General features: G+C 45.5%; 1 protein-coding gene across 1 annotated transcript in view; it reads left to right on the top strand.

The window, feature by feature from the left end:
• Nucleotides 1-17: 17 nt before the first annotated feature.
• ENTREP1 (endosomal transmembrane epsin interactor 1) overlaps nucleotides 18-27,567 on the top strand; it is a 147,108-nt gene continuing 119,558 nt past the window's right edge. The window contains exons 1-2 of the mRNA XM_082243997.1: nucleotides 18-565; nucleotides 16,741-16,797. Of these exons, the coding sequence (XP_082100123.1) occupies nucleotides 200-565; nucleotides 16,741-16,797 (423 nt within the window). The 5' untranslated portion in view covers nucleotides 18-199. The remainder of the gene's footprint in view (nucleotides 566-16,740; nucleotides 16,798-27,567) is intronic.

Here is a 27,567-nt window from a genome sequence, read left to right as displayed (position 1 = left end):
GAAGAGGTGTGCAGAGAAGGAAGGCACAGGAGGAGAAGGCTTCCATGAAGAGGAGATGAGGAGGAATGAGAGCATGCTATGGCTGGCCCATATGACAAGCCGATATTAGCTGGGCTGTGTTGTGTGTGATCAGGTTTCCAGCCTCCCCCCCTCTCTTCTCTTCCAGCACTGCTGCCTGCCTGCTACCCTCCCCTTCCCAATGATGTCTCTGCCAGTGCTGCTTCCTGGCTCTTGTTGTCCCATGGCCGGGCTCTCCTCTTCTATGGGTAATGCAGCCTCCACTTCTTCCCCGGGCACGGAGCCCTCTCAGCACCGGGCACGGAGGGCCCGGGGGGTACTGCAGCCCCCTAGATGTTCAGCCTCCCTGGGGCTGTGCCCCCCTCCTCCTGTCAGTACTAGGCGCCGAGCGGCTTCTGGACTCACTCTGCCTGGCAGACCTCTCCTCTCCCTCGGCTTGTTACAGCTTATCCTGGGCTGCTGCACTGTGGCCCTCAGCTTTGGGGCCCTGTCACTCAGCAAGAACCCCCAGATCAGAAGCTCCTGTCCTTTCTGGGCTGGCTCGTCGGTAAGTAGTCCTGCCTTCCTCTCACATAGCTAACCTTTCCTATGTGGGGGTTTGGGGTCAGCTTTCCACTTGTTGGAATCAACTTTTCATTGTTAGACTTTTTATACAAACACCTCAGTGCTGGGCTAGTCAGGACACACTCAGTGCTGGGCTAGTCAGGACACACTCAGTGCTGGGCTAGTCAGGACACACTCAGTGCTGGGCTAGTCAGGACACACACAGTGCTGGGCTAGTCAGGACACACACAGTGCTGGGCTAGTCAGGACACACACAGTGCTGGGCTAGTCAGGACACACACAGTGCTGGGCTAGTCAGGACACACACAGTGCTGGGCTAGTCAGGACACACACAGTATGGCACCTCAGTGCTGGGCTAGTCAGGACACACACAGTATGACACCTCAGTGCTGGGCTAGTCAGGACACACAGTGTATGACACCTCAGTGCTGGGCTAGTCAGGACACACAGTGTATGACACCTCAGTGCTGGGCTAGTCAGGACACACACAGTATGACACCTCAGTGCTGGGCTAGTCAGGACACACAGTGTATGACACCTCAGTGCTGGGCTAGTCAGGACACACACAGTATGGCACCTCAGTGCTGGGCTAGTCAGGACACACAGTGTATGACACCTCAGTGCTGGGCTAGTCAGGACACACACAGTATGACACCTCAGTGCTGGGCTAGTCAGGACACACAGTGTATGACACCTCAGTGCTGGGCTAGTCAGGACACACACAGTATGGCACCTCAGTGCTGGGCTAGTCAGGACACACAGTGTATGACACCTCAGTGCTGGGCTAGTCAGGACACACACAGTATGACACCTCAGTGCTGGGCTAGTCAGGACACACAGTGTATGACACCTCAGTGCTGGGCTAGTCAGGACACACACAGTATGGCACCTCAGTGCTGGGCTAGTCAGGACACACAGTGTATGACACCTCAGTGCTGGGCTAGTCAGGACACACACAGTATGACACCTCAGTGCTGGGCTAGTCAGGACACACAGTGTATGACACCTCAGTGCTGGGCTAGTCAGGACACACAGTGTATGACACCTCAGTGCTGGGCTAGTCAGGACACACACAGTATGACACCTCAGTGCTGGGCTAGTCAGGACACACAGTGTATGACACCTCAGTGCTGGGCTAGTCAGGACACACACAGTATGGCACCTCAGTGCTGGGCTAGTCAGGACACACACAGTATGGTACCTCAGTGCTGGGCTAGTCAGGACATGCACAGTATGGTACCTCAGTGCTGGGCTAGTCAGGACACGCACAGTATGGTACCTCAGTGCTGGGCTAGTCAGGTCACACACAGTGTATGGCACCTCAGTGCTGGGCTAGTCAGGACACGCACAGTATGGTACCTCAGTGCTGGGCTAGTCAGGTCACACACAGTGTATGACACCTCAGTGCTGGGCTAGTCAGGACACACACAGTGTATGACACCTCAGTGCTGGGCTAGTCAGGACACGCACAGTATGGTACCTCAGTGCTGTGCTAGTCAGGACACGCACAGTATGGTACCTCAGTGCTGGGCTAGTCAGGACACGCACAGTATGGTACCTCAGTGCTGGGCTAGTCAGGACACACACAGTGTATGGCACCTCAGTGCTGGGCTAGTCAGGACACACACAGTGTATGGCACCTCAGTGCTGGGCTAGTCAGGACACACACAGTGTATGACACCTCAGTGCTGGGCTAGTCAGGACAAACACAGTAAATGAGACCTCAGTGCTGGGCTAGTCAGGACACACACAGTGTATGACACCTCAGTGCTGGGCTAGTCAGGACAAACACAGTGTATGACACCTCAGTGCTGGGCTAGTCAGGACACACACAGTGTATGACACCTCAGTGCTGGGCTAGTCAGGACAAACACAGTGTATGGAACCTCAGTGCTGGGCTAGTCAGGACACACAGCATATGGCACCTCAGGGCTATCACACCATCAACACACATATCGGGCATACACACATACTCTATTATTGTTGCAGCTTTACATCTGTTACATTCTATACAATCACCTGAAAACCTCACTGCTTTCTGCAAACACAGGACCTGTCACACTGCCCATGGGTCACATAGAACAATGATCCAGAGGAGGCATACACACAGGAGATAGGAGGCCACCCTACCTAAAGATTTACCTTTTTATTATTAGATGTCTGTCTGTCTGTCTGTTTGTCTGTCTGTCTGTCTGTCTGTCTGTCCAGTATCTCACATTTTTGTAAATAATTTATTATATATTTTCATGTCATGTGACAACACTGAAGAAATGACACTTTGCTACAATATAAAGTAGTGAGTGTACAGCTTGTATAACAGTGTAAATTTGATTTCTCCTCTAAATAACTCAACACACAGCCATTAATGTCTAAACCGCTGGCAACAAAAGTGAGTACACATGTAGTGGAAATGTTAAAATTGGGCCCAATTAGCCATTTTCCCTTCCCGGTGTCATGTGACTCGTTAGTGTTATGAGGTCTCAGGTGCGAATGGGGAGCAGGTGTGTTAAATTTGGTGTTATCACTCTCACTCTCTCATACTGGTCACTGGAGGTTCAACATGGCACCTCATGGCAAAGAACTCTCTGAGGATCTGAAAAAAGAATTGTTGCTCTACAAGAGTCTACATAAAGATTGCCTATGCTATAAGGAGATTGCCAAGACCCTGAAACTGAGCTGCAGCATGGTGGCTAGGAACATACAGCGGTATAACAGGACAGGTTCCACTCAGAACAGGCCTCTCCATGGTGGACCAAAGAAGTTGAGTGCACATGCTCAGCATCATATCCAGAGGTTGTCCTTGGGAAATAGACATTTGAGTGCTGCCAGCATTGCTGCAGAGGTTGAAGGGATGGGGGGGGGGGGTCAGCCTGTCAGTGCTCAGACCATACGCCGCACACTGCATCAAATTGGTCTGCATGACTGTCATTCCAGAAGGAAGCCTCTTCTAAAGATGATGCACAAGAAAGCCCCCAAATAGTTTGCTGAAGCCAAGCAGACTAAGGACATGGATTACTGGAACCATATCCTGTGGTCTGATGAGACCAAGATAAACTTATTTGGTTCAAGTGGTGTCAAGTGAGTGTGGCGGCAACCAGGTGAGGAATACAAAGACAAGTGTGTCTTGCCCACAGTCAATCATAGTGGTTGTGAGTATCATGGTCTGGGGCTGCAAGAGTGCTGCCGTTACTGTGGAGCTACAGTTCATTGAGGGAACCATGAATGCCAACATGTACTGTGACATACTGAGCATGATCCCCTCCCTTCAGAGACTGGGGCCGCAGGGCAGTATTCCAACATGATAATGACCCCAAACACCCCTCCACTGCCTTGCTAAAGAAGCCGAGGGTAAAAATGATGCACTGGCCAAGCATGTCTCCAGACCTAAACCCTATTGAGCATCTGTGGGGCATCCTCAAACGGAAGGTGGAAGAGCACAAGGTCTCTAACATCCACCAGCTCCATGATGTCGTCATGGAGGAGTGGAAGAGGACCCCAATGGCAACCTGTGAAGCTCTGGTGAACTCCATGCCCAACTGGGTTAAGGCAGTGCTGGAAAATAATGATGGCCACACAAAATATTGACACTTTGGGCGCAATTTGGAAGTTTTCACTTAGAGGTGTACTCCCTTTTGTTGCCAGTGGTTTAGGCATTAATGGCTGTGTGTTGAGTTATTTTGAGGGGACAGTAAATTTACACTGTTATACAAGCTGTACACTCACTACTTTACATTGTAGCAAAGTGTAATTTCTTCAGTGTTGTCACATGAAAAGATAGAATAAAATATTTCTAGTAGACAAACATTTATCTTCCTTCTCACAGTGAGTCTAGCCCTAAACATAGGTGTATCCCATCATCCAAAATTTCCCCATTTCTATCTCATCACTTCCACCTATGCACAGTATCTAGAGATCTTTATATCCATAATTAACTATCATACTCATTCCCCAATTTCTATATAAGGTGTACAATACACTACAGTATACTACATCTCATTATGTGTATACTGATTGTTAACTCCAATAACGAATCCCCAACCAACACACACACATATAGAAAAATACAAAATTACAAAAAATGTCATACACCATTCTGCAAATTAACAAAACATTAACCCTTAGGCTCCGTGTACACGGGACGTTGTAAATGGCCTTTTAGGAGCAGTTGGGCGTTTTTTTTTTCAGAAGCCCCTGAACCCATCTACATTTTATCTTATCTGTCCATGTACACAGCGTCGTTTACAGTCATTTGCAGGCAGTTGAGTTCAGGGACGTTTTTTGGAACGCAATTATTTGCGTTCGAACGTGTGTTTCCCGGCGTTTCAAACGCAAAAACGGGACCGAACGCGACCGAATGTGATGAAGTACGTTCAGCCACGTTATACGTTTTTTTTTCTTCCATTCAAAATCAATGGTTCCCTATGGGAGCCTATTGATTTGAATGGAAGTCGCACCGTAAGACGGATCAGAATGATCCGACTTGCGGCGCGACTTGCGATGTGAGAATCTTGAGGGGGAACTGCACGCCAAAAAATGGGAAAAAAACTGCGTGGGGGTCCCCCCCCAGGTTCCAAACCAGGCCCTTTGGATCTGGTATGGAATATGAGGGTAGCCCCACGCCGAAAAAACGGCGTGGGGTCCCCCCCAAAATCCATACCAGACCCTTATCCGAGCATGCAGCCCGGTAGGGCAGGAAGGGGGAGGGGATGAGCGAGCGCCCCCACCCCCCTGGACCATACCAGGCCACATGCCCTCAACATGTGGGGGTGTTGGTGCTTTGGGGCAGGGGGCTCTCTGCACCCCCCCACCTCAAAGCACCTTGCCCCCATGTTGATGAGGACAAGGGCCTCTTCCCCACAACCCTGGCCGGTGGTTGTGGGGGTCTGCGGGCAGGGGGCTCATCCGAATCTGGAAGCCCCCTTTAACAAGGGGGCCCCCCAGGTCCCGGACCCCCTCCCTATGTGAATGGGTATGGGATACACGATACCCCTACCCATTCACCCCATAAAAGGCAGTGTATGTAAATGACAGGAGACGTTTTGGAAAGTTTATTAAAAATCTTCATCCGGACTTCTCCGCTCTGGTCTTCTCCCTCTCTGGTCTTCTTGTCTTCTGCTCTTTTGCTGTCTTCTCCTGATCCGACTTGCGGTGCGACTTCCATTCAAACCAATAGGCTCCCATAGGGAACCATTGATTTTGAATGGAGGCAGAAAAAACGCTGCTAAAAGCAACGTGGCCAAACGTGCAATAACGCCAATGGAAAAAGCTACTGAAAGCACGTTTAACAGCTGCTTTTTCCCGGCGTCAGAACTAGTTTTGCAGCACGTTTTTTCTAACGTCCTGTGTACATGGTGCCTCATTGTTCACCGTCTAATTCCATATTTGGACAAGCATCGGCACAATGTTTGTTTTTGATGAATGTCTGGTGGAAACAAAGGAGTGCCACATCAGATGTATTCCTTTCTAAAGGAATTTGTTACACAGCAAAGGTATCCCACCTCGAAATTACACTGAACAAAATTATAAACGCAACACTTTTGTTTTTGGCCCCATTTTTCATGAGCTGAACTCAAAGATCTAAGACTTTTTCTGTGTACACAAAAGGCCTATTTCTCTCAAATATTGTTCACAAATCTGTCTAAATCTGTGTTAGTGAGCACTTCTCCTTTGCTGAGATAATCCATCCACCTCACAGGTGTGCCATATCAAGATGCCGATTAGACAGCATGATTATTGCACAGGTGTGCCTTAGGCTGACCACAGTAAAATGCCACTCTAAAATGTGCAGTTTTACTGTATTGGGGGAAACCGAAGGGGTCCAAAAGTCAGTATCTGGTGTGACCACCATTTGCCTCACGCAGTGCAACACATCTCCTTCACATAGAGTTGATCAGGTTGTTGATTGTGGCCTGTGGAATGTTGGTTCACTCCTCTTCAAAGGCTGTGTGAAGTTGCTGGATATTGGCAGGACCTGGAAAACGCTGTCGTATACGCCGATCCATAGCATCCCAAACATGCTCAATGGGTGACATGTCTGGTGAGTATGCTGGCCATGCAAGAACTGGGATGTTTTCAGCTTCCACGAATTGTGTACAGATCCTTGCAACATGGGGCCGTGCATTATCATGCTGCAACATTAGGTGATGGTCGTGGTTGAATGGCACAACAATGGGCAACAGGATCTCGTCACGGTATCTCAATAAAATGCACCTGTGTTCGTTGTCCATAACATACGCCTGCCATAACCCCACCGCCACCGTGGGCCACTCCATCCACAACATTGACATCAGCAAATCGCTCACCCACATGACACCATACACCACACTCTAGTGCTCCCCCCCTTTAGATGAAACACTCACCAGAAACTGGTGAATATAGAGCCTTAAATCCACCAATCAACGGGTGTGCTAATCACTGCTGGGCTGCTCCAAAATCCTCCTTCCTCCAGAGTTCCTCCACTCAAGGTTCATGTAATTGAACAAAGTGGGGGCGACAATAGTGTAATTCTGCAAACTTTATTAAAACTACACACAGTAAAACCCCTCTCCCCTCAAGATATCTACTCACAGGAGGGTAATGGAGTGAAGGCATAAAGGATCAAAATATGCACACTGGATGACCGATTCGAAACTCTCCTGCAATCCCATAGGAATCACGAATGGTGTCCTGTGCGAAATGTTCAGCGACCGCGCACATCAGCCCCTCAGAGGGGCTCTCAGATGAAGTCGTGAGGACGAAACGTCAGAGCTGATGTGCGCGGTCGCTGAACATTTCGCACAGGACACCATTCGTGATTCCTATGGGATTGCAGGAGAGTTTCGAATCGGTCATCCAGTGTGCATATTTTGATCCTTTATGCCTTCACTCCATTACCCTCCTGTGAGTAGATATCTTGAGGGGAGAGGGGTTTTACTGTGTGTAGTTTTAATAAAGTTTGCAGAATTACACTATTGTCGCCCCCACTTTGTTCAATTACATGAACCTTGAGTGGAGGAACTCTGGAGGAAGGAGGATTTTGGAGCAGCCCAGCAGTGATTAGCACACCCGTTGATTGGTGGATTTAAGGCTCTATATTCACCAGTTTCTGGTGAGTGTTTCATCTAAAGGGGGGGAGCACTAGAGTGTGGTGTCATTTTTGGAGGAACAGTCAAGACCCTTCACTCCCCTACCCTGGTGAATTGTGCTTACTGCATGGACTGTACTATATATACATTTTGTATGAGTCATTAAGGACACTTGTTTATTCAATGGACCTCTTATTTAGCGCTGCTAGTGTTATAGTTTGTTTTTTCTGATCAAATATTCTACAACACCTTTGTTAACAGTTCTTTTTGTATAGTAGCTGCTTTGAGACTTTACGTCTTCATAATTCCGTGTTGTTATCTACTGTGTTCTTTTGTGCGCGGGGTGAGCCACTTTATGAGACCTGTTTTTGGTCACCCATATTTTGACTCCTTTGTCTGCATGACACCATACACGCTGTCTGCCATCTGCCCTGTACAGTGAAAACCGGGATTCATCCGTGAACAGAACACCTCTCAAGTGCCAGATGCCATCGAATGTGAGCATTTGCGCACTCAAGTCGGTTACAACGAAGAACTGCAGTCAGGTTGAGACCCTGATGAGGACGACAAGCATGCAGATGAGCTTCCCTGAGATGGTTTCTGACAGTTTGTGCAGAAACTCTTTGATTATGCAGATTATGGGTGGCTGGTCTCAGACGATCTTGGAGGTGAAGATGCTGGATGTCCTGGGCCGGTGTGATTACACGTGGTCTGTGGTTGTGAGGCCGGTTGGATGTACTGCCAAATTCTCTGAAACCCCTTTGGAGATGGCTTATGGTAGAGAAAGGAACATTCAAATCAAGGGCAACATCTCTGGTGGACATTCCTGCAGTCAGCATGCCAATTGCACGCTCCCTCAAAACTTGCGACATCTGTGGCCTTGTACTGTGTGATAAAACTGCACATTTTAGAGTGGCCTTTTATTGTGGCCAGCCTAAGGCACACCTGTGCAATAATCATTCAGCATCTTGATATGCCACACCGTTGAGGTGGATGGATTATCTCGGCAAAGGAGAAGTGCTCACTAAAACAGATTTAGACAGATTTGTGACCAATATTTGAGAGAAATAGACCTTTTGTATACATAGAAAAAGTCTTAGATCTTTGAGTTCAGCTCATGAAAAATGGGGGAAAAAACAAGTGTTGCGTTTATAATTTTGTTCAGATCTATCTATCTGTCTCTGTCTGTCTGTCTGTCTATCTACCCATCTATCTATCTATCTGTCTATCTACCCATACATCTATCTGACTCTGTCTATCTGACTGTCTGTCTATCTACCCATACGTCTGTGTCTTTCTATGCACTCAGACATCTGTCTTTCTATCTATCCATAGAATATAGAATACTAGGATATGCCACAAGTGAGTTTATTATAAGACAGGTGACTGTGCATAGCGACCCCAGCGTCTGTCGTTAACTACAACTGTCCTGCTGATTTATAAAAGAACCCTCTCAGCATTTCTTTTTATTACGAAAAATAGCTCATGAGCTTTTTTTGTTTTGATGCCCATGAGTCATTGTTAAAATTAGATTACAGGTCAACTTTCCCCATTGTTTCTTTTATTTTGTTGTTGGGGTCACTGAGAGTAACTAATGATTGGTGGTTGGAGAGGCCCATAGTGGATGTTAGTGTGGTCAACATAGCACATTGATCACTATGAGGAATGGACAGTCAGTCCTGACAGTGGGGTGGGAAGTGTTTACTTTAGTATGGTATCAATATCTGCACATAATGATAAAGATCGCTGTGTTCGCCATAAAACCTTTAACTTGACATCACTATCTTCGGTTAATAGCATTATCATTTGGGACAACACTGCACACTATCATTCTTATACATTTGGCCAACTATTATTGATGGAAAACAAACAGGTTTACAGGTATGTACAGTACATGTTTCAGCTGATTAAAGCCCCTGTCAGTTTACCTTTCACTACAATGGGTATAGAAAGGAATCACCCCCTTTAAAGTAGTTACATTTTGTTGCTTTGCAGCCTGAAATGAAGACAGGCACAATTGTTGTTGTATCCAGCTGTATTAACATCCAAGTGAAGAATTTTAACACCAACACGTCAGAAAAAAAATACATTGAAAAACAATCACTGAGTTGGAAAAAGGATCACCCCCTTATGTCAGTATTTTGTTGAACCACCTTTTGCATTTGTTACAGCCTTTAGTCTGTTGGGATATGTCTCTACTAACTTTGCACATCCTAACTTTTTTAATATTTGCCCACTCTTCTTTGCAGAACTGCTCAAGTTTAGTTAAATGTAACGGTGACCCTTTGTGGACTGCAGTCTTCAAGTCATTCCACAGATTTTCAATGGGGTTTCAGTCTGGGCTCTGACTAGGCCATGCAAGGACATTCACCTTTTTCTCCTTCAACCACTGTGTGGTAATTTTTGCTGTGTGCTTTGGGCCATTTTCATGCTGGAGGGAAAACCTTCTTCCCATTGACCACTTTCTGAGAGAGGCCAGCAGATTTTCCTCGAGAATGTGACTGTATTTTGCCCCATCCATTTTTCCTTCTATAATGACACGTGCTTCAGTGCCTGCTACAGAGAAACACCCCATAACAGGATATTACCACCTCCATGCTTTACTGTAGGAATGATGTTATTTGGATAGTGAGCTGTATTGGATTTCCGCCAGTTATATTGTTTGATGTTGAGGCCAAATAATTTGATTTTAGTCTCATCTGACCATAACGCCATTTTCCACGTGGCCTCAAAATCTTCAAGGTGCATTTTGGCAAAGCTCGTCGTTGTGACTGCATGTGGTCTTTCAGAAGGAGTGGCTTTTTTCTTGTAACCCTCCCATAGAAGCCACATTTCTGGAGAATTTGTAATATTGTTTTCACATGCACACAATGATCATTCTTTGTCATAAATTCCTTCAACTGCTTCAGAGTTGCTGTAAGCCTCTTGGTAGCCTCTCTGACCAGTTTCCTCCTGGTTCTTTCATCCAGTTTGGAGTGATGTCCTGATCCAGGGAGTGTCTGTGTTGTACCAAATACCTTCTGCTTCTTAATAATAGACTTCACTGTGCTGCTAGGCATAGATAAAGCCTTTGACATTGTTTGTATTCATCTGCTGACTTGTGCCTGTCCACAACTTAATCCTGGAGATCTTTTGACAATGCCTTGCCACTTATAGTTGATTGTTTGCTTCTTTTGCATTACCAGGGACTGAAATTCTCCAGGAAAGCTCTTTTCATGCTGAGCTAATCAAATGACCACAGCTGATCACAGTTTAGAGTCAAATAACTTCGAGAAGGTGATTAGCTATACCTGTGTAGCAGGATTCCCAGCCGTTTTGCTGGATATGGGTCACCGGGTGCAACAAAAGTACCTTTGTGCATGTTTCTCCAAGTTTGAGCACTGAGACAATGACCAGTCCAGTATCTTTGGGTTTTTTGTATTTATTGAGAACGTGGATGGGAGAAGGGAATGAGTGGGATACTCCTTTGGTTCAACTATACAAAATTTGCTAGGGACAACTGAAAATGCCGATTGGCGCTGACTTGACGATGGCTAAATGCCATTCAACGCCGGTTGACGCTGGTTTGCTGCTTGTTGACTCCAAATTGACCTTGGACTGCTTTCTTACTTAAAGAAGTCCTCTTTGAGCTCCCTTAAGCACTCCTTGCTGAGGTAGCTACTTGTACTGCTGCTGTGCTGCTAAACACTTCAGGGCCCGCACCAACACCCTCTTTCTATAAGCCTTCTCTACTGGTTTGCTGGCTCCCCGATCCCTCTGACCTTCTGGAGTGGTCCCCCCTCCCAGGCAGACCGCTGGGCGGTTTCTAGTACTCACGACACTGTTTTTCCCCGAAACTTCTGCCCAGCAGCTCCATTCGGTCCACAGCACTCTGGATCCCTCTCTCTGCAGCTCCGCTCAACCTTCGTCCTCTACTGCCCAGGACACCCTCACTCGCACTGACAGGAGGAGAGACAGCCATCACCCTCCTCCTGGAACTCTGCTTCCCGCCAAAGACGCCCTGTCACATGCTCCCCTCAGACTTATATCCCATCCCTGGGTGCATTGCAGTAAACTCCACCCACTGAGATAGCCACAAGCCCTGTTGTGCTATTGGCTAGGTTTCCTCCACTGTCCAATAGGATCCCTCATTGGACACAGTGGGGAGACTCCCCAGGCACAACAGGTCACACCTGGAAGCATGTGACAGCCTAACTAAATGGTCAGGCCCCCCTGATATGCAGACAGGGCCACCCACATGCTTCTTCCTAGCACCTACCTAGGAGGGTGCTACATCTGATTGATTGAGTTTACAAGTCATTTTTAGGAGGGAGGTGATTATTTTTCCCACTCAGTGATTCTGTTTTTGAATTTAAGAAAAATAAGAACTTCCGCGCTATGGACTAAATGGATAGATAAGTGAATAATTAAGTGAAAAAAATGTGTATAAATAAATGAATAAAAAATATGTAGTAAATGTATAAAATATATATATATATATATATATAGATATATCTAAAAATATCTAAAAATAGGCTGCAGCCTCCCTGGATGATAGTCCGGAGACTATGCACTGGATATAAAAGGAATAGGGGTGATGGCGCTGCCTATATAATTTAGATATAATAAAAATGTAATAAGCTGTGATGCAAAGTGCCTTAAGCTAAAAACAATAATGTGTAATATTCAAACAATAATATATTCCATAAAAACTTCAATTAAGTGCAAGTGCAAGGTATAAAAGTGCCTGCAGAAAGATTGGAAAGTGACTGGTGCAATAATTGTATGAGCAATAAATAATATTTAACATGCAATATTAATGTGCTAAAAAATATGGTGCTATATAAAGTGAGCTGTTCCACTCATACCACGTGTTGATATGGGGAATAAAAAAGTGCCAACAGAGCAAAAATAGAAAAAAGTTATTATTTTAAAAAAATACAGCTTGCAATGTCCAATAAGGAAAGATCCAGTAGAAAAGTCTATATCATGTGGGTCATGTCCAATGCAGACATGAGGAATGAGGATCAGGAGAAACAGGTTTAAATATCGGGAGTGGAGCTGAGTGGATCCCTCGGAACATACCTAGGCAGGAAGGCACACAGGGGACTATCCTAGGGTACATCCACACCAGGACCAGCCTGATCCTCGGCACACGCCCTCCACCCAGGGATAGGAGGATACCGCTAGGTTGCCAGACCCATAAATACACCCGCTCTATACCCCTGTGTGGGGTGGGTGTCTCTGGTAAGTGTGCAATTTTATCAAAGGAATCCCAGCACCTTACCACCCACCACGGGGTCACCTTTTCACCTGAGTGTCGGTTTGTTCCGAGTGCTGTCACCTTTATTGCCTTTGAAGTCACCGCACATGATATAGACTTTTCTACTGGATCTTTCCTTATTGGACATTGCAAGCTGTATTTTTTTAAAATAATAACTTTTTTCTATTTTTGCTCTGTTGGCACTTTTTTATTCCCCATATCAACACGTGGTATGAGTGGAACAGCTCACTTTATATAGCACCATATTTGTTAGCACATTAATATTGCATGTTAAATATTATTTATTGCTCATACAATTATTGCACCAGTCACTTTCCAATCTTTCTGCAGGCACTTTTATACCTTGCACTTGCACTTAATTGAAGTTTTTATGGAATATATTATTGTTTGAACATTACACATTATTGTTTTTAGCTTAAGGCACTTTGCATCACAGCTTATTACATTTTTATTATATCTAAATTATATAGGCAGCGCCATCACCCCTATTCCTTTTATATCCTGTTTTTGAATTTGTTTTATTTTCTTCTGACTTGTTGGTGTTATACCTTTTACTCGGATGTTATAAGATACACTGAGTAAATACAGCTGGATAAAACAAAAACTGTGTCTGTCTTTATTTCAGGCTGCTAAGCAACAAAATGTGATTATTTTAAAGGGGGTGATTCTTTTCTATACCCACTATATATTCAGATGGGCTATACAGAACAGTGACAGTGGTCAACCAGGACAAATAGAGAGGGTAAATATACTCATTTGGGCACAGACAGCTATAAAAACCTTATGGGAGTTCTAATCCTTCCCTAAACTGTCTGAAAAAAATATATGCACTTTAAGCCCTTAACTCCGGTGCCTGCCTGCCTGCCCTTTAAGGGATTTCTGATGCCCGGTGGTGGGGCGGGGTTTATGATCAGTGACTGCCGTGATGGGCTGTCACAGTGATCGTTAGTTGTGATCTCGAGCTTTCTTTTAGGCGCCGGTAACTGTGCCTGGAGCGTGCAGGACGTGCGCTCTTGGCACAGGCTTGTTTACATATAGGTATGTAAATATGTGGCGTCTCGGCGCCAGGGCCCATGTTTGCATACTCTCGGCACCAATAGATTCAAGTCTAACTCCACCTTTTAGATCATGTTACACCCATATTTAGGGTGACACATGTAAAATGCTTGCAAGTGGACTCCAATCCCCAAACTGACCTCCACTGACAGGTCTGCTTTAGCCCCGGTTCACACTTCTGCGAGTGCCGGGTTTGCATGTAATGTCGGAGCGCACTGCTCCGACATTACATGCGATCAGCTGTGCGGTGCGAGTTTAGCCATACAGTTTGTATGGCTAAATTCGCATCGCACCCGGAGCAAACACGCACAGGAGGCATTTTTGCAGCCGCATCAGGATCGGATCGCACAGCGGTTCACACTTGTGTGATCCGATCCTGTGCGAACTGCACGATCGCACTGCGATATGCGATCAAACTGGGGGTGTCGTTAAGATTACATTGACACCCCCAGCGTATCGCATATGGCAGTGTGAACTGCCGGGGGTGCGTGTGCGATGCGGGAACAGGCTGCGAATTCTCAGCCTTCCCGCATCGCATAAATGTGAACCGAGCCTTAAAGTCCATCTTAAACTGCCCATACACTGTTAGGTTTTTTTAGTTTAGCAAGTGGGCTGAACAAAAACAAAACAAACATAATCCTCCATCCACACAAACGATATGGATTGAGGAATCCCCTTTTGGACAAATTTAAATCAGATTAAAGGTAATCACACACACATTACAATCTGACTGTACAATAATTTTTAGATTAACCAAAACTATATACCAGGAAGACTTGCCAAAACTATCCAATTACTCTGTATCCAAACAGGTAGGCGCTTGTACAACATAGTTCAAATGTGTCAAACACAAGGTCCCTAGACTAAGGCTGGCCATACACTATACAATTTTCTTGTTCAACTTTCCTTTAGATTTACCAAAACCATGTAATATAGGGTCAAACCTAAACACTTTCAATTTGTATGCAGTCAGGCAGGCCCTTGTACTACATAGTTTAAGGTAAATCTAAAGGAAATTGAATAAGAAAATTGTATAGTGTATGGCCAGCCTTAATCTGGCCTGCCAGGTCATTTTATGTGGCCCTCGCACCTCTCCTGCAGCTTGTCTCTGTCCCCACCTTGTCTCCGCAGTCAGCAGCAGAGGAGAGAACTCCTCCTACAGATCCTGTGTCCCATTTGGGAGATTTCTCTACACTTCCTGTCCTGAAGATACACAAACCACAGCAGCAGTTCTAACTCTTCACCAACCTATCCAAAACTATAAATAAAAATAAAGTTTTAGATGCAATTTAAAGTCAACCTATTTTTTTTTTTTTTGTTTTGTTTTGGACATTATGGGGACGAGTTTTAACCTCTGTGAAATTTGAATACTATTGTTTAAATTGCCATTAGGGAGATCTCTCAGTTTATCCTCGTAGAGACACAGACAGTAATTACAACTCTTTCCCACTCTGCCCAAAGCTAAAAGGCCTGATCCCATTTGTTCAGTGATTATAGAAAGCTGATATTTTATTACATGCACTTAGTTATATATAGAATTGTGTGGTTGTAGTCATGGCGCTCACAATATGAAAAGTAACCTTTTAGGGCACCTAAATGAAATCTGGTCCTAGACATGAGATACCTGGGAGGATTTGAATGGATAAGGTACCTAGTGAAAATGGGCCATTTGGATTAGAACCCTTTTATTGCTAGCTGTGTCCTGCCTAGGTAGATGCACCCCCCCCCCCCATTTGTCTTGGGGATCATTATCAGAAAGAAAGAAAGAAAGAAAAGAAAGAAAGAAAGAAAGAAAGAAAGAAAGAAAGAAAGGCATATAGAAAATTCTAAATTTTTTTAGTTGTTACAGAATAATGGGGCGTACACACGCTCAGATAAACAAACGACTTTAACGTTCCTTTTTTTGGTGCATCATACTAATATCTGCAGGAGATTAATGCAATGTTGGTCCAGAAACAAAAAATTCATGCACATATTTTCTCCTTCAAGAAAAAAGGGTGCATTTATTATTTTTTTGACAAAAGGTGAACTAACTTTTAAAATTTTGATTTTCAATTTTTCATGGCAAACTTAATACAAAAACACATAATTGGATTTCTTGCCATACAACAAAATTGCACACAACATTGTATAATAAATATAATACTATCAAACTTTCATAGAACATAACTACAATAATATTAACTGTAATTTTATTGGTGAGAAACATTGTGATGGCCTGCAAATGATTTTCTGGTCATATGTTGGAGCATTTTCGCGGTACAAACATTGCTTAAGTTCTCCCATGTCTTTCCAGGTTATTTTCGTGTTTCCAATCATGCGTTGTCTTTGTCTATTGATTTTTAGGGGATGAATACTGTACTGATTAAACGATTGTCATTGGCTAGGCTGTGTTCCAAGAAAAGTTTTCCTGTATGTCCCTTCGGTTATTGAAGCTGTGTACTAACAATCAGATTATGGTATGACCAATCCGAAAGCGATTTTTTTTTTTTTTTTTTTTTTTGTTTTAATCCAATAATCTGATTGTGTGTTGCCGCTTTAGTGGTGAGGGGAAATCTGATAGGAGCACCTGTTCTGGTGACAACTGTCTAAGAGGTGAATGCCCTAACTTCTTTTAGCGTCTCAAGGACAGGTATTGAAGGGAAATCTTTCCATACCAAAATCTTTGTGGTTTGTGTTTTTTTTTTTTTTTTTTTTGGAATCGCCTTTTAAAATTAATATTTTTCAAGCTTTGCACAGTACTGATCCTAACTGCAAATATTATTTGTATTGCAGGTTATTTTGTCAGGGATTATAGGACTAACCACGTGGAAAAAGCCCATGGTTCTTCTGGTAAGGTAAACTACACAGCGACAAATAAAATTGTATGTAAGATCTAGCAATGAAAATCTCTTTTTTTACTCCCTTTTAATCAGTACTATACCATTAAAGAGCATTTTGTTTTATCAGTTGGATAAGTGCCAAAATACCTGTTGATTTTGCCAGAAATCTTGTGAGCTGAACACTTCCTGTGCACTTTGCTGGTGTACAAGGAGTGGTCATGTTGCCAGTGTTCTTTGTAATGCTTTAAAGAGGTTGTAAACCCTCTTGTATAACTTTTACCTATAGGTAAGCCTATATTAAGGCTTACCTATAGGTGCTATAAATATCTCCCAAACTTGCACCGTTTAGGAGATATTTACAGCGCAAACTGCCGATGACGTCATCAGCGCAGGCGCTCTGAGGGAACGGCCACCCGTGCCGTTCCTTCAGAGCTCAGTGCCGTGAACGGCGGCTCCCGCGCGCATGCGCAGGAGTGATGTAATCACGCCTCCGGCCAATCAGATGGCCGGAGGACGCGAACCCGGAAGCGGGACGGCAGGACATGTCGCCGTCCTGTCGCTGAGGTGGCGGTGGGCTTCGTTTTAAGGTAAGTACTACATAATGAGCTAGTTTGCGATGCATACTAGCTCATTATGCCTCTCTCTTTACAGGGCTTTTTTTTTTCTCGTTTTTTTTTTTTTTGACTTTACTTCCTCTTTAAACATGAAGTAGGCAGGGCTGACACCACATGCTTATGGTTTCAGAGGTTAAAATACACTGTGTTGTCAGGTCAAACAGGAAGGTAGGAGTACTCTCTGTTTCTGGCACATCTACAGGTATTTTTCTGTATTTGTAGCATGTTTAAATGGATAAAGCAGGGGGAAATGTGCATGTATTGCAGAGATGTACTGAATGTTTTTTTTAATTAATTTTTTTCTTGACATAGTCTTTCAAAAAACAGGAGGAAAGGAGTGTTATACAGTACAACCAAACAAATGCTTCCTTTCATTGTCTAGGCTTTTTTTTTTTTTTTTTTTTTACAATAAGGCCTCAACGCAACACAAACTCTCCTATAAGCCTTTTCTTCTGGCAGCAGCGTTTTGGCAAAAAGACTGATGCTTGTTAAAGTGTCTAAAGCTTTTACGCACATTTACACGCATCAAGAACTTGGTCATTGATTTATTTCATAGGCCAGAATAATAATTTATTTTGGCCATTGAAATACATTAACGCTCAAGCGCTAGTGTTTAGCAGCGTTTAGATACGTTTAGCAATGTCAATCGTTTTTTTCTGCCAAAACTGCTGCTCCTGGACTCACTGGCAGTCGTTTTTTTTTTTTTTCCTGCCTCTAAAAGCCTCTGCCACTAAACGCTGCTAAATGTCTGTGTGCATCGGCACATAGGCTAACATGCACGGGAGTTTGGAGACGTGAAAAAAAAAAATGCCAGACGCCCCTAGGAGAAGCTGCAAAACTATCCAGTGTGCATGAGGCCTAATGATAACAGAAATCTGATTGCTGGTGAACAGCTTTACTTTACCTAAATGTTTTTTAAAATCAACGCCAGTGTCCTTATTTAAGTAAAAAGCACATTGAACCAAACCTACATGACAGAATGTAAATAGATTATCAGGTTAACCACTTCCATACCGGGCCATTGTAAAATGACGCTGGCAGGAAGGGCTCCTCGATCCGGGCGGCCGTCATATGACGACCGCCCGCTCTCGCCGCTACTGCGCGCCCCCGGGATCAGGAACGAGGCTGGTCCCTCAGACAGAGCCCATCCCCGATCAAGGTAAACAGCCAATGAAACTGAAATTGGCTGTTTACCATGTGATCGGCTGTGTCCAATCACATGACAATCACATGAGCAGCTCCAGCGAGAGCTGCACGTTCTCTTCGCAGTGTGCCCCCGGGGGCGCGCAGCGCGGCGATTGGGGACGGGGCTCGTCCCTCGGACAAAGCCCATCCCCGATCTAGATAAAGAGCCAATGAAATTGGCTTTTACCACGTGACCGGCTGTCAATGACAGCCGGTCACAGAATGTCAACACAGAACACGGTAACTAGCTGTTACCGTGTTCTCCTCCTCCCACACTGATCCTGTATGAGGAGGAGATTGTGGTAACAGCTAGTTACCCATTATAGTGCACCCCAAAACACACTGATTGCCCCCCCCAATAAAGAGGACCTGTCACTAGCCCATCAAAGTACCTGTCACCAGCCCATCAAAGTACCCGAGTACCTGTCACCAGCCCATCAGGTACTCTGATGGGCTGGTGACAGGTACTCGGGTACTCTGATGGGCTGGTGACAGGTATACGGGTACTCCAATGACAGGTACTCGGGTACTCCGATGGCAGGTACTTAAAGTACCCGAGTACCCGTCATCAGAGTACCCAAGTACCTCTCACCAGCCCATCAGAGTACCCGAGTACCTGTCATCAAAGTACCCGAGTATCTGTCATCGGAGTACCCCACCAGGTACTCTGATGACAGGTACTCGGGTACTCTGATGGGCTGGTGACAGGTACTCAGGTACTCTGATGGGCTGTGAACAGGTACTCTGGTACTCTGATGGGCTGGTGACAGGTACTCTGATGGGCTGGTGGCAGGTACTCTGGTACTCTGATGGGCTGGTGACAGGTACTCGGGTACTCTGATGGGCTGGTGACAGGTATTCAAGTACCCGAATACCTGTCATCGGAGTACCCGAGTACCTGTCTCCAGCCCAGAGTGCCCGAGTACCTATCTGCACCCCATCAAATCCCAAATACCTGTCTCTAGCCCATCAGAATACCCAAATACCTGTCTCTAGCCCATCAGAATACCCAAGTACCTCTCTGAAGCTCATCAGAGTACCCAAGTACCTTGCTGAAACCAATCAGTGTACCTGAGTACCTGTCTGCAGCCCATCAGAGTACCTAAGTACCTATCTGCAGCCCATGCCTCCTAGATTATGTGTTGGGGTGTTTTCTTTCCAAAATGGGGTCATTTTGTGGGTAATTCCATTGTCCTGGTGCTCCAGGGCCTTCAAAAGTGTGATAGGTTGTAATGAAATTATATGTGTAATTTATGCTTCTAGAACACCTGATGGTGCTCCTTGCATGTTGGGCCTCTTTATGTGGCCAGGCTGTGTAAAAGTCTCACATGTGGTATTGCCATACTCAGGAGGAGTAGCAGAATGTATTTTGGGGCGTAATTGCAAGTATGCATATACTGTCTGTGAGAAATAACTTGTTGTTATGACAATTTTGTCATAATATACAATATAAATATACAATATAAAATATATATTTTTCCTAAGAATTGTGGGAAAAATTTACAACTTCAAAAAACTCACCATGCCTCTTACTAAATACCCTGGAATGTCTACTTTCCAAAAAGGGGTCATTTGGGGGGTATTTGTACTGTCCTGACATTTCAGGGCCTCAAGAAATTAGATAGGCCGTCGGTACATCAGGTGTGATCAATTTTCAATGATTGGCACCATAGTTTGTAGACTATATAAAACTTTCACACAGACTAAATAATAACCACTAATTTGGGTTATTTTTACCAAAGATATGTAGAAGTATAAATTTTGGCCCAAATTTATGTGAAAAAAAGACTTATTTGCAAAATTGTATAATAGAAACTAAAACAAAATGTTTTTTTTTTCAAAATTTTCGCTCTTTGTGATTAAATACTACCAAAAGAAAGCTCTATTTGTGTGAAAAAAAAATTATAAAAAATTTGATTGGGTACAGCGTTGTATGAGTAATTATCATTCAAAGTGTGAGAGCGCTGAAAGCTAAAACGTGGTCTGGACAGGAAGGGGGTGTAACTGCTCTGTATGGAAGTGGTTAAACAATATGTAAACTCAACATTTTATATTGCTGATACATGTATGAAAAAAGTATCCTATTCTCTTTGTATTGCTTCCTTTGTATGAAATTCCCGGTGTTCCTGCCAGTCCCTCTGCTTTCCTATTAAAAACCGACCACAGTAAGCATGAGAGCACACCATGGCCAGTTCTATACATGTGCTGCTGGTAACTCAATCTGACAATCAGGACATCAGGACGGCGATACTGCCACGAGGGTTCCTACACCATGGTAGTACACACGATTTTTGTACGAAAATTTTGAATTTTCCCTGAATTGGACACTGGTTTTGCCACGATTTTTCCTAGGTCACTACTATTGAATTGCTTCATTCCTGGTACTCTTGCATTTCACTGGTTTCGTTTCAGCATCGGTATGTTCTGAAAATATTGTGCTTTTTTGCAAAAGGATTTCTTCTCATTCGCCTTTTAATGCTATCCATTCAACCTCCGTGAAGTCTTTACTAAGCGTTTATCAAATTATGAATACGTCAGTATTTTCATATGATTTCATTTTTCGTTACTTACGATGTTTATACATCATATTTACACATCTGCATCTCACTTATCTATATATCTTAGTGCCGGTTCATATTTGTGCGATCAGAGATCGCATGTAATTATGAGCGCACTGCTCCTAAAATTACATGCGATGTCTGTGCGGTGCAAATTCAGCCATACAGTTTGTATGGCTGAATTCGCACCGCAATCGCACTAAAACACGCACAGGACCCTTTTTTTTGTCCGCAGCAGAATCGGATCGCATGGTGGTTCACACCAGTGCGATCCGATTCTGTGCGAACTTTCAGATCGCACTGTGATATGCGATCTGATCTGGGGGTGTCGTTAACTTTTAATTGACACCCCCAGCGTATCGCATACGGCAGTGTGAACTGCCTGTTGGGCAGATGCGATGGGGGAACACGCTGTATATTCGCAGTGTTCCCGCATCGCACAAATGTGAACCGGCACTTGTGTATATATATAATATACCTTATATGCACAGTGGTGTAGTGGTTATCACTTTCACCTAGCAGCAAGAGGGTCGATGGTTCAAATCCCAACCACGACACTACCTGCCTCGAGTTTGCATGTTCTCCTTGTGCCTGCGTGGGTTTCCTCCGGGTACTCCGGTTTTCCTCCCACACTCCAAAGACATGCTGGTAGGTTATTTGGATCCTGTATAAAAAAAATTGGCCCTACTGTGTATGTATGTGAGTTAGGGACCTTAGACTGAAGCTCCTTGAGGGCAGGGACTGAGGTGAATGTACAATGTATATGTAAAGCTCTGCGTAAATTGACAGCACTATATAAGTACCTGAAATAAAATAAATAAATAAGTATTTTGGTCATTCCTCGAAAGGCCTCAGCCCATGGGGGTCTTCAGTTTCTGTTGTATTTGTACATGTTGATACATTTGGATGGAAGATGCTGAGATTTGCAACTTTGTGAGAATAATACTCACCATGTTTTTATACAATAAATTATTTGTCTCAGGATAATCCACTAGGTCGGTTTACGCAGTAATAAAGCCTAGTTATGATGCCAGTTTATGCAGTAATAAAGCCTAGTATTGATGCCATTTTACGCAGTAATAACCCCTAGTATTGGTGCTAGTATACACAGTAATAACCCCTAGTATTGGTGCCAGTTTACGCAGTAATAAATTCTAGTATTGGTGCTAGCTTATGCAGTAATAAAGATTTGTATTGGTGCTAGTTTACGCAGCAATAAAGCCTAGTATTGATGCCATGCTCTCAGCACGTTGGAGGTAGGGAAGAATAGTGAGACCTGCCAACCACAGTGATAAAAGTGTTAAGGCCAGCCGCAACAGTGGCATCAGTCTTAACACTTTTATCAACTTCATGGGAGGTCTTTGTGATTTCCCTGTTGGTCTCCAGCTACAGTACTAAACACCTCTCTGTTCCGGGATTCCTTCCCTCCACCACACACCATGGAGAAAGTAAGAGGGAAGGCTGCTACAGCGCACCTCTCCATCCGGGACTCCTGCCTATGTAGCAGGGGTGCCCAACCTTTTGAGGAGCGAGGGCCACTTTAGCGGCTTGGTAACCGGTCGCAGGCCACAATGAGCGGAGCAGGCAGATGACAGGTCCATGTCCACTCAGCATATGTAGAGCAGACACGGACACAGCCCGCTCTACTCTATGGGCCCTCTGATCCGATCCGCCCTGACAGATGGGGATGGATTCACTGCTGTTTTTTTAAGTGGATTGGATTGGAGATAGGCAGGTGTAAACGGACATCTGAAACTCTATAGAGGTGAGTGGAGGGTTCGACTGGGTCCACCTGAAAAACAGACAGGCGGACCCGATCAAACCGATCGTGTGAAAGGGGCCTAAAGCTGTTTTCACACGTATGCACTGCGGTTTACCTGCAACTCAACTGACCTCAATCTTCACTTCTTCCTCAGTCTTCCTGTAGGTATCGCTGGCTGCTGCTGTCCCCCAGACAGGTTTGGCTGATGGCTGCTTCTGGCTGTCCTCCAGGGCTGGTACTGCTGGTGGGTACTGCTGGGGGGTACTGCTGGTGGATACTGCTGGCTGGTACTGTTGGTGAATACTGCTGGCAGGTGCTGCTGATGGGTGCTGCCGCTGCTGGTGAGTACTGCTGCTGGGTACTGCTGGTGGGTACTGCTGAAAAGTGCGGCTGGTGGGTACTGCTGGCTGGTACTGTTGGTGGGTACTGCTGGCAGGTGCTGGTGGGTACTGCTGGCGGGTACTGCTGGCTGGCACTGTTGGTGGGTACTGCTGGCTGGTACTACTGGCTAGTACTGCTGATGGGTACTGCTGGCGGGTACTACTGGCTGGTACTGCTGGTGGGTACTGATGGCTACTTCTGGTGCTACTGGCAGGTACTACTGGTTAATACTATTGGTGGGTACTGCTGGCTGGTGCTACTGGCTGGTACTACTGGCCGGTTTTACTGGCTGGTACTGCTGACGGGTACTATTGGCTGGTACTGCTGCCGCTTACTGCTGGCTGGTACTGTTGGTGGGTAATGCTGGCTGGTACTGTTAGTGGGTAATGCTGGCTGGTACTGTTGGTGGGTAATGCTGGCTGGTACTCCTGGCAGGTGCTGCTGGTTGGTTTTACTGGCTGGCACTGCTGACGGGTACTTTTGGCTGTTACTGCTGGCTGGTGCTGCTGGTGGATACTGCTGGCGGGTAATGATGGCTGGTACTGTTGGTGGGTAATTCTGGCTGGTACTGTTGGTGGGTAATGCTGGCTGGTACTGCTGGCAGGTGCTGCTGGTTGGTTTTACTGGCTGGTACTGCTGGTGGGTATTGCTGACTGGTACTGTTGGTGGGTACTGCTGGCTGGTACTGTTAGTGGGTAATGCTGGTGAGTACTGTTGTTGGGTACTGCTGGCTGGTTTTACTGGCTGGTTTTACTGGCTGGTACTGCTGGCTGGTACTATTGGTGGGTACTACTGGCTAATACTGCTGGTGGGTACTGCTGGATGGTTCCCGACCCACCGTCCATCCCCGGGCATCAGTGTAAACCTGTGACAGGAGCCGGCGCTAGAGAAAGCATGTGGCTGCAGTAGAGAGCAGAGCCAATGCTTCTTATATCGCTCCTGTCACAGGTGGAGTACATTTGGTACCACTCCACCTGTGACAGGAGTCGGTGCTATACAGGAAGCATCGGCTCTACTTCCTCTAGTGGCGGCTGAGCGGCTCTGTTCTTCACACACACAGATACCACAGACCGCTCACATACAAAGGCCAGTGACAGTCAGTCCTGCAAGACACAGCTGCTAATAGGAACAGCATTCCTGCTGTGGAAAAAGTACAGGAACGCCGTTCCCTTGCATTCCTGCAGGATTCAAGCCCGACTACTCACCCTTCTCCCCACTTTAAGTCCGTTTTTGGTAGATGATTTCATGCAGGGGTTCCACACTGGGTTCATTTCATTACCACAATCCACTATTGAGTGTAAGATTCTACTGTCGACAGCTACGGATATGGAGGCAGTGGTTTTTACTCCAAGCTGAACTAGAGAGAGCTTTTATCATAGGGCCTTTCATGACACCACCATTCCACAACTGGAGTTAAACGGGTTGGTCTGGTTAGGGGTAAATTCTCCAATAAATTATGTTTAATTTATGATTTGTCAGCGCCTCATTCTTCTCACATCCCTAGTCTTAATTCCTTGATCCCATCTGAGTAATTTCCACTCAAATATACATCAGTTGATCAGCCTATCCAGTACATTATCAGTACGCATGGCTGTCTAAAGCTGACATTTCTGATGCCTTCAAGCTTCTCCCAATATTGGCTTCCCTCTGACAGTATCGAGTGAAGAGGTCTGTATTATTTTGCTACCAAACTTACTTTCGGGTCCAAAAGTAGCCCCTGGCTGATACCTTTGTGCGGACACTAAATTGGATTCTGGTGCATGAAGCACACTGTCAGAGGGTCATTCACTATCTAGATGATTACCTTCTTATTGAAAGTCCTTAACAAGCCCCTACTGATCTACAGAAGCTCATGGCACTTTTTTCTGCACTTAACGTCCCAGTGTCAGCTAAGAAGTTGTGGTCCCTGCTATTGCACTCACCCTTCTGGCGATTACGCTAGACACCCAGTCCATGTAGGCTAGTCTGCCTGCGGACAAATTAGCTAGAATTAGAGACCATATCCATCCATTTATGATCTCCTAAGCCTGTACCAGGAAGGAACTGCAATCACTGCTGGGTATGCAAAAATGAGAATTATTCCGCAAGGTAGGTCCTTAATTTCTAGGTTGCTGGCATTGTTACCCACAGCCCTCGACTGTGATTCTCAGATCAAACTAGATCCCGCGGCCTTATCTGATTTACATGTGGGACGAGTTCCTTCAGCGTTGGAACTGCATAGCCATGTTCATTCCTGCAGTGTCAGTGTCATCTGCCCAAGTTATTACTGATGCTGCAGCCACACAAGGCTATGCAGCAATGTTTGGCACTCACTGGTTAGCAGGACCGTGGTCAGAAGAAAGTCTGGCAATTCCCAGGCTTGCACAAACGTCATCACTTTTTGAAATTTACCCTATAGTTTCTGCAGCACAGGTGTGGGGTCACTAATGGAAGGGTAACACTGTAGTTTTCCCCACAAGAAAGGCGTACAATACGGCTCGAAATACTTTCCAGTTGTTCCAGTCTCAGTATCCCAGTCTAAATTACTACAACATTCAATACCTTCTGGCTTTTGTAGCCTGCGGCCACTCCCATTTCAAGTTTTGTCGCAACACCATTAAGACATGTCTGGCAGGAATTCAGCACTTTGCATCCTTACTGCACCCCGATAGGCCCTCTGTTTTTTCAGCACATCTCATTAAGGCCATATTAAAGGGGATTCAGAAGTCCCCTCTGCCTCAGCCAGCAGGCTCCCTATTACCAGGCATATATTCCGCAACATGTCTGATATGCTTACCAGGTCCCCCTTTGGGCTACTACCTAGCCTGATCCTCAAGGCAGTCATATATCTGGCCTTCTATGGGCTCTTAAGACCAGGAAAATTTACATATACTGGTACTAAGTCCCATATTCTCCTGATTAAACAGTTAATCAGATACCCCGACCATTTCTGGTTGCACCTAGACGTCTGCAAGACACAGCAGACTGGAGGTCGCACCGATATTAGGTTTTTTGAGACCCATACTTGCTTGTTGCAAGGTAGCAGTCCTAGACCAACTCATGGCGCAGTCAGCAGACAAACCCAAGGATAGCCTGCTGCTACCATTCCCAAGTAAACCGCTTAATACATCACAATTCACTAAACATTGCCGCATCCTCCTAGTGAACCTAGGCTTAGACCCAGTGGTGGGATTTAGCTGGTTCGCACCGGTTCGTGCGAACCTGTTACTAACATTTTACAAGTTCGCTGAACCGGTGCAAGCGAAGATCGGGCCGGTCCGATTCTCTTATAAAAATGCTGCAGCACTCAGCTTGCCCTTTCCTCTATGAGCCGGAGACAGTGCAGCCAGGCTTTGCTTCCTGGTTAGTACTGATGTCCCCCCCCCCCCATAGGAAGCTGGCTGGGCTGAGACTCAGCTACCTATTGGCTGAGCAGGAGGCGGGCTGCACCGCCTTCCTTGCCTCTCAGCCAATGGGTGCATTGCCCATTACTTTCAGCAGGCTTTCTGTGAAGTGGCATGGAGCTGCAAACGGAGGTGAGGAAGGAGAAGCGCGTTATGCTCCAATATGTTTAAAAATGGCTAAAAGTGCCTTCTTTCCTCCCTCACTGTCTCTTTCTTTCTCTCTCCTTCCATCCCTCTTTCTTTCCCTTTCTCTCTCCCTCTCCCCCCTCTCTCCATCCCTCTCTCCCTCCCTCCCTCTTCCCCCCTCTCCCTTTCCCTCTCTCTCTCCATCCCTCTTTCTCCATCCCTCTCTCTCCATCCCTCTTTCTTTCCCCCTCTCTCTCCATCCCTCTTTCTTTCCCCCTCTCTCTCCATCCCTCTTTCTCCATCCCTCTCTCTCCATCCCTCTTTCTCCATCCCTCTTTCTTTCCCCCTCTCTCTCTCTCTCCATCCCTCTTTCTCCATCCCTCTTTCTCCATCCCTCTTTCTCCATCCCTCTTTCTCCATCCCTCTCTCTCCATCCCTCTTTCTCCATCCCTCTTTCTTTCCCCCTCTCTCTCTCTCTCCATCCCTCTTTCTCCATCCCTCTTTCTCCATCCCTCTTTCTCCATCCCTCTTTCTCCATCCCTCTTTCTCCATCCCTCTCTCTCCATCCCTCTTTCTCCATCCCTCTTTCTTTCCCCCTCTCTCTCTCTCTCCATCCCTCTTTCTCCATCCCTCTCTCTCTCTCTCCATCCCTCTTTCTTTCCCCCTCTCTCTCTCCATCCCTCTTTCTTTTATTCTCTCTCTCCATGTCTCTTTCTCCCCCCTCCCTCTCTCTCTCTCCATCCCTCTTTCTATCCCTCTCTCTCTCTCTAT

The sequence above is a fragment of the Pelophylax lessonae genome (genome assembly GCF_965119305.1).
Source record: "Pelophylax lessonae genome assembly, chromosome: 1".
Classification (NCBI taxonomy): domain Eukaryota; kingdom Metazoa; phylum Chordata; class Amphibia; order Anura; family Ranidae; genus Pelophylax; species Pelophylax lessonae.
Note: the sequence above shows the minus strand (reverse complement) of the source record. Positions and strands in the feature narration are given on the sequence as shown.